At 42.5% G+C, this 8,261-nt stretch overlaps 1 protein-coding gene across 1 annotated transcript; it reads right to left on the bottom strand.

Annotated features, from left to right (window-relative positions):
* Positions 1–880: 880 nt before the first annotated feature.
* tmem74b (transmembrane protein 74B) lies at positions 881–5,459 on the bottom strand. The gene is made up of 2 exons (XM_008303678.1): positions 5,235–5,459; positions 881–1,510 (listed from the first exon to the last, which is right to left on the bottom strand). Exons 1-2 carry the CDS (start codon positions 5,457–5,459, stop codon positions 881–883), a joined length of 855 nt encoding a protein of 284 aa, XP_008301900.1.
* Between the last annotated feature and the right edge of the window lie 2,802 nt (positions 5,460–8,261).

Raw genomic sequence — 8,261 nt, 5'->3', positions numbered from 1 at the left:
GAGCTGAGGATAGAGAATAGTGGATTTGCATTTGTTTTGGGGCCACAAAACTCTAAATCTAAAGTCTGAACTTGCAGTTAGTATGTCGAGGATGAACCAGAAGGTGAACTCTCCATGTGCAGCTATGTGCTTTATTCGAGCTGTGAACTTAAACAAAGAGCTGAAAGCAGCCAAATGATCCTCAGAGGTTCTTATTCATCATTTTAATCAGTGAAACATGTTGCTTAATGCAGGTTTAAGCCGTGTAGTTTCCTGCAGCTTTTGTTTCCTGTACTTTTATCGTCCATTTATTGCTGGTGGTGAATGAGCTTCCAAAACGTTGCCAGTGTTTACTTTGTGCTAGCATCACTCTGTCCATCACACTTGATTCAGGCGTCTGGTCGCGACGCTGCTGTCCAGCGGCTCCACTGTCTCTCACATCTCAAGTGCTATTCACAGCAGCAAGCCAAATAGTTAAGGGTTAAAAATATGGCTAATGTGGAACATCTTCACAATAATCTTGCTCTCTGCAGTGCTTTTCATTATAATGTGCTTTTATTGTGAAACCAAGTCTCTGATTAACATACTAGGATTTAATATTGAAACGCTAATCTTTGATATGCAACCGTTCCTCTCCACATGTGCTCTTTTCCAGCCTTACCTCGCTCTTCTACCGCATCGAGCCCTCTTTTGTGAAGTCGTACATCCCTCGTGATCGGTTAGAATAAATATCCTTTAAGCTCGGTTCGTCCCAGAAGGCCGGCGTAAAGCTCCAGCCCAAAGCCTTGTGCTCAAGTTGTGCTTCTCCAGTCAGCACATGATCGGGCACCTGCATCCCCATAATGCAACGGGGCACTCACTCAGGAAGGCAACACGTCTGCAGAGTGGACGGACCGCGCAGTTAGTTGAGTCCACGTCCAGCAGCTGAAGGAGGAGCAGCAGGAGGAGGAGGCTGTCTGCTCGGTCCTGCTTCTGGTTTGGAGTCCCGGCTCGGTTCTGGCTGTACGTTATTCCGCGTCTCTGCAACCAAAAACTCCTCCCCTCCGTCCCCGCCGTCGCCTCCTCCCGCCTCCCCGGTGGCCAGCTGCTTCATCCTCAAGTTGATGGAGCCGTAAGTCCTTTTGGGTCGAACGAACGCCGCCCTGCGCCGGTACATCTCGCCCCGGCAGATGGACACCATGAGCAGCACCGACAGGAACATCCCCCCCAGTGTCAGCAGACCCAGACCCGCGATGATGCACTTGTCCAGGTGGGAGCCCAGCTGGGCGTAGTACATCTCCAGCTTCTCCATCTGCCGCGCCGACACCGAGTCCGGGTCCACTTTGGCCTCCCGGGGGATGGTGTAGGCGATGACCACCAGCACGATGCCGCTCACCAGGAACACCAGAGCCAGGATGAAGCCGTAGTCCGCCGAGTGGTCGTCAGCCGGGCTGAACTCTGTGAAGTCCTGACCGTCCTCCGGACCGCCGGCGGCTCCTGCACCGGCCTCCTCCTCATCATAGGACTGAGGAGACACCTCTGGATGCTGCTGCTGCTGCTGCTGGACGGGAGGGAAGGAAAGAAAGAAAGATAGGAAAGGATTAAAGGAAATGAGGAAAGGACAGATGGAAGGAGCGAGAGAATGGTAAAGTGAAGATGGAAAGAAATGAATTAGTAAAAAAACAGGAAGGAAAGAAACAAGGAAAGATGAAAGTTGACATGAAAGAAGAAAGAGAAGGTCGGGTGGAAGGTAAAACAAAGAGGAAATAAAGTAAGGAAGGTAAGATGAAAGGATGAAAGAATTAAAAAGCAGAAGAAAGATGAAAGAGGAGAAGAAACGATTAAGATTAAATGAAGATATAGAAGAAGGAAAGAAGGTAAGACAGAAGAAAAAAGGAAACAAAGGGAAGATTGAAGGGAGAACAAAGGAGATACGATGAGGAAAAAAGAAAACATGAAAGGAAAGAAAGGAATGAAAAATGAAAGAAGAGAGGAAAGAAAGTAGAAAAGAAAAAGGAGGAAGAAAAGAAAAAAGGCACAATAGAAAAAAGTAATGAAAATATTAAAGGAGAGAGAAAAGAAAGCAAGAAGGGAGTAAACAATGAAGGTAGAAAAGGAGATAAAAAAGGAAGGAAGGGGCAATTGAAAGGAAATGAAAAGGGAGAAGGAAAGAAAGAAAAGAAAAAAATAAAGAAATGATAAAACAAGACAAAATGGAAAGATAAAAATAAAGAAGGGAGAGCAAAATGAAATGAATGGGGAAAAGAAGGACAAAGGAAGACAATAAAAAGTTGAAAAGATAGTAAAAAGGTGAGAAGAAAAAGATTGAAATAGAGAAGAAAAGAAAAATGAGGCAGGAAAGGACAAAAGTAAAGATGGAAAGTAGAAAGAATAAAAGGAGAAAGAATAGAAGGGATAAAGAAAGGAAAATGGAGGGAAGAATGGAAATGAGGAGAGCAGAACAGAACACACAAACAAATATGAAGTTGGTAATAAATAATAAATAATGTAAGTCAGTAAATAATCTGCTGCCACAAACAACAACATGCGCTCCAGTTACTGCAGCCGTTCTTTGTCAACAGTGTTTGTTTTCTTCAAAAGAAAACACAATTTAAACGTATAAAGTTCTACATTACTCATGTAAAAGCTAAATAACATCTAGAGCAGCATTCAGGTGTCTGATATATTTCCGTTGATGTTCCTGACACGTGGTCCCGTCGCCGTGGGCTTTCTGTATTTCACCGCTGTGAGCTCTGAGGGCTTTGGCAGCTCCTCAGCAGCCTGTTAGCCGACAGTCTGTTTATCCTGTCTGTGCTGTGTTTGAACTGGGATTCACCAGCCTCTCAGATTCTGGATTCTGGACCGTTTTCAGTGCCGAGTCACGGAGCATTCAGGTCGTCTTAGTGCCATAAAAGTGTCTCGGCAAACAAAAAATATGAGCGCAGCCCCTGCTGGAGTTGGTTTGGGACAGTTTATTAGGTGTGAAAGTAAATCAAAAGTCAGAGTAGCGCTTTGACAACAAGGTGGAGACCAAAAACAGAGCTAAAAGAGAGAGTATTAAACATGAATCCATCAGCTGCATCAACTCAAGCAAGGAATGCTCATGTGGCCACAGTGCATTAGTGAACCAGCCTATAAGCTCCTGCACAGTGTCAGGAATCTGCAGCTATTCAACTCACAAAGACACACAACGAAATCACAAGCAGCACAGTCTGACCACAAAAGGCACAAAATGACCACAAGGATGAAAAACGACCATAAAAAGTTGCAAATTGACCACAAAAAGGAAAGAATCAACTACAAAGACACACAAAAGTATGAACAAAAAGACACAGAATGACCATAAAACAGGTGCAAAATGACCACAGAGTGACAACAAAAAGGCAAAAACCAAACACAAAGGCACACAAAATGGCTACAATCACCCCTTTTCCACTAAAAAGAACCAGGTGTGCCAGTTCCATGCCGGTGCAAGGGCCAGTGCTTAGTTGGTTCGATTCTGTCACCTCCAAAGAACCGGTTGCTTTTCCATCAACCAACCAGAGACACAAAATAACAACAAACAACAAAAAAACAACCAAAAAATCACATAAAATGACCATGAAAAGATACAAAGCAACCACACAAATGACACAGAATGACCACAACCACAAAAAGATGCAAAATGACCACAAAGAGATACGGGACAACGACAAAAAAATGCGAAATGATCACAAAAAAATGCAAATCAACCACAAAGAGATGCACAACAACCCACAAAAGACACAAAATGACTACAAAATGGCAGAAATTGACTACAAAGACACACAATTAACACAAAGAGAACAACCAACCACAAAAAATTCCCACAGAGATGCAGAAAGACCACAGAAAGATGCAAAACAACCAGAAAAGTTGCAAATGGTCACAAAAAGTTACAAATTCACCACAGAAACCCACAAAAAGTAAAAAAAAATCCCCCACAAGAGGCACAAATCAGCCTTGGAGACTGAAAATGAGCACAAATGACCACAAAAAGGCAACATGACCACAGATCCATCCATCCATTAATCCTCACTAGGGTCATGGGGGGCTGGAGTCTATCCCAGCCGACTTATGGTGAAGGCAGGTTCACCTGGACAGGTCACCAGTCTATCACAGGGCTACACTTAGAGACAGACAACCAAGCACACTCACATTCACACCTACGGACGATTTAGAATCACCAATTAACCTGTTTTTGGACTGTGTGGGAGGAAGTTGGAGAACCCGGAGAGAACCCACGCTGCACGAGAACATGCAAACTCCACGCAGAAAGATCCCGGTGTCGCGAACCGGCAACCCTGTTGTTGTGAAGCAACAGTGCTAACCACAGAGCCACCTTGCAGCCCTGGCCACAAATCAACCATAAAATATGCAAAATGACCTCAGAAAAGTATAAATCAACCACAACAAGACTGCAAATCCCAACTAAAATTTGCAAAACGACCATAAAGACACAGATAAGTCACACTGCATTGTGGGCCTCAGGGTGGAAGACGGTGCTGAGGTCAGGAAGAAGCTCCTGCAAACATCAGTGATAAAAGAGAAGCAGTAATCAAACCACACTCACCTCCAGTTAACATTTAACAGCACAGTCTGTCACTGAACATCACAGCTATCAACAACGTCGTTTGGACTAATTACACTGTGACGAATCTGAATTTTTATACCAGACATAAACAACACCTTTCTGACAATGACAGCAGAGCAGGTATCTCAAACATCATTAGAACTAGTCGGACGGTTGTGACGCGTGCGATGCTTGATGCTTCCAGCAAAGCTTCTGAACAGTGACGGCTGCTGCTGTGGTGGATAAGAGTGAAAACGCTGCTACAGAGAAGGAGCTCATCAGTGAAGAGCTTGTGGAGAACGAGGACTTCATACAGTCGAGGCTTGTGGTTGACATGTAACTAAAACTTTGCCTCAAGCTGCTCAGACATGAAGATAAAACTGCTGTCATGTGTGGCTGCAGCGCGGTGCTGCTTGAAACTGCCGCAGCCTTCTGATGTAACTACAGACATCTGCACCGTCATTTCACTGAAAGCTCGAGTTCAAGATATAAGCAGTGAAGGCGGCTGTGGCTCAGGTGGTAGAGCGGGTTGTCCTCTAGTCGCAAGGTTGGTGGTTCGATCCACAGTCCAAGTGTCCTTGGGCAAGACACTGAACCTGAACACATGAATGGTGGAACTGCATCATTTGTCCTGGAAGAGTGACAGTGTGGACATCTGATCTGTTCTTTTGAACTACATGTCTACCTTGCTGTTGCCTGACGCTGGGGGCGGATAACTGGCCGAGGTGGCCGCCTCCTGCTGCTGCTGCTGGTTCTGCTCGTCGTCCTGCTGGTAGGAGGCGTTCTCGAAGCCCCGGGCGCCGCTGCTCACCGTGGCCGCGGTCCAGGGGGTCGCCGTCGGAGACAGGCCTCGTCGGCCTCCTCCGCCCCGCAGCTCCCGGAGCTCTACAGCGTTGAAAGAGGACTCCATCAAAATGCGCTCATGTCTTCACCGGCCCTCAGCTCTGCATCATCCTCCCTGGAGGAAGGAATTAAAAATGGTGATGGAAGACACAAGGAACAGTAGCCTGGTTATTTTAACATAACATCTTTACATTCATGTTGTTAATCGTGGCCGCTGGTTTATTGGAAGATTGGAGGAGACGCACTAAGCTGGAGTCTTTGAGCATCAAACACCTCATTTCCTGCATTCTGGTGATTTTTTATGCATCAATTTGCGCCTTGTCTGCATTTGTTTATTTAAATGTCCTTATTAAAAGAAGGAAATGCAGAAGATTTAGGCACACAGTGACAAATTTTAAATGTAATGGAATATATATGGCTCTAATTAGGTGTTCCACAATTCATCTCCACGTTTTAAAAGTAAAGAAAGACCCAGTGCTTCAGAAAAGCAGCAGTGGAATGAAATAAAAAAACTATTTTTTGCACTCGTACTAAAAAAATGTACCTGTACACTGCACTGTTTTACTCCTCTGCATTTATTCAACTGCCAGAGTAACACGCCTCTATAAAGATAATACTAAATGTAATAATAATAATGTTATATATTCACAAAATATGTATTGTACTCAACATTCTGTGTACTTTTCATTTGAATAATAGGGGGACACATTAAGTCGTAGAATTTCAACATCCAACATTTAATTACCTACATGCTGGTGAATGTTTATGCACCAACTTGTGTCTTTTCTGCATCTTTTTATGGTGGAAATGTCGTTATTTATGTAAAAGCAAACACAAAACTCAGGCACCAGGTGACAGATAAAAATACAATGGAATATAATGATCTAATTGGGCTTTCCATAAAAGATTTAGAGCTTGTTTAAGTTCATAATTCATATTTATAATCTGGATTTTTGTCCTGAAAAATGTACCTGTACACTGCTCTGTGGTGATCCTCTGCACTCATCTAACAGCTACAGGCACACTTCTCAAATCAAGATTTTATATTAGTCTTATTTATAAAAGACTGACATCAGTTTAGACACTTTTTATTGAACTATTGGTAGGGACAGATTAAGCAGGGGTCCTTGAGTGTCAAACATTTCATTTCTTGCATTCTGGCCATTTTTTATGCACAACTTTTGCCTTTTCTGCATCAATTTATGGTGAAAATGTTGTCCTCTGCATTTATTTAACAGCTATGGTAAATCAAGATTTTATTCACAAAATATGTGTTTTATTTATTAAATAACTCAACAGTATTTAGACTCATTATAATAATGTATTTTTGAGAACTTAATATACTGCCTTCCTTAATGAATCACTAATAATTCCAGGAATATATGATAAATAAATAGACGTCTCAGCATAATGTGCAATACAAATACAGGTGTTTGATTACAGTCACTTTCACTGAAGTCTTTTTGCTTTTCGCCGTGTAAATAAAACCTCAGCAGCGTCTCACTCTGTCACAAATGGCAGAGTTTTGTTGCACCAGAGAGGGTTTATCCTGCAGAACTATTATCTCGACTGAGCCAGCGGCCATGAATCCATCACACACAAACACACTGAATCACAGGAATCTCACCTTGGTGGTTATTTATTTCCATTTCTTTCCTCCTCTCATCACCGTAAGAGCTGCTGTCACATCCTGTGGAGTCCAATGGAGAATTCAAATCAGATGCTGAATCCAAAACAGATGCCACAGAGAGAGAAAGATGTTTGTACTTCTTTCATCTTTGTGAGAACCGACACTGACTCTGCACCCAAAAAACAATTAAACACAAAATACCTCTCAGATATGGCTTGTAAAGTGTAGACTGATCATAAAGTCTTTACTTTGATGGCTTTGAATTGTAATTTATCCTCACAGAGGCGTCCTGGTAGCTCACCTGGCAGTAGGCTGAGCAATTAATCAAAAATATTACTGAAATCTCCAAATCTGTACCTGCAGGACCCCAACCGTGGGAGATTGAATTTTATGATTAAGATAAGATGTGTCACAACATTGTAAATAAAGCGTTGCAGTGCTTCAGAGGTGCTCCAGTCAACAAATCATATTCTCCAGATGTAAGAGAACAGGCTTGTTTGGTTTGGACTGCAGCAAAAACCACATCTTTATTTTAATATCTTTCCAGTTGGAAAAGAAATGCAGAAATACACCATGAAAAGCCAAAAAAATGCTGCTCTCACGCAGTCAAAAGTAAAAAAAATGCTGCATTATACACAGTCAAAGGTTACCAAGTCTCCTTTTTAAAGAATCAAAAGCTGAAGAACCTTGCTTTTTATATTGTTAGTTGATGAAAAAAAACGGTGCTTTTCAGTGTCAAATGTTAAATAAACTGTGCTTTTTTATGCTGTCAAAAGCCAAAGAAATGACACTTTTTATGCTGTCAGGAGGCAAAAAAACTCCGTCTTTGAACACCAGCAAAAGCCAAAAAATTACACATTTCATGCCATCAAAGGCCACCTTGTCTAATCAGAAAAGGACTTTTGTTGCATATTAAATGCCAAGGCCCTTTCCAATGAATAGAGCTGCACGATCAGGAAAGAACTGAAAAAATGATTTGATGAATTATTTGAACATCTCTGTTTATGGTGGTTTTGTGGTGCTGATTTAAATGGTCAAACAAATTACACTGAACAAAGATATAAACACAGCATCTAATATTTTATTAAATTCTATTTACTGTTTATAAATTTAGGGGATAACTATCTGTTGGTTTAACGCATGGCGTCTCTACAACAGAACAGATTGGGAGTGGCGTCAGAAACAAGTCACACATCTGCGGCCCACAGAGTTGGGGAGGCTGCCGCTGCTGCTGGTGGC

Source organism: Stegastes partitus, unplaced genomic scaffold (assembly GCF_000690725.1).
Source record: "Stegastes partitus isolate 25-593 unplaced genomic scaffold, Stegastes_partitus-1.0.2 Scaffold2051, whole genome shotgun sequence".
In the NCBI taxonomy this organism is placed as follows: Eukaryota; Metazoa; Chordata; class Actinopteri; family Pomacentridae; genus Stegastes; species Stegastes partitus.
Note: the sequence above shows the minus strand (reverse complement) of the source record. Positions and strands in the feature narration are given on the sequence as shown.

Coding starts and splice junctions, on each gene's coding strand:
- tmem74b (XM_008303678.1), bottom strand. CDS start 5,459: ATGGAGTCCTCTTTCAACGCTGTAGAGCTCCGGGAGCTGCGGGGCGGA. Junction 1,511..5,234: donor CAGCGTCAGGCAACAGCAAG/GTAGACATGTAG, acceptor CAGCAGCAGCAG/CAGCAGCATCCAGAGGTGTC.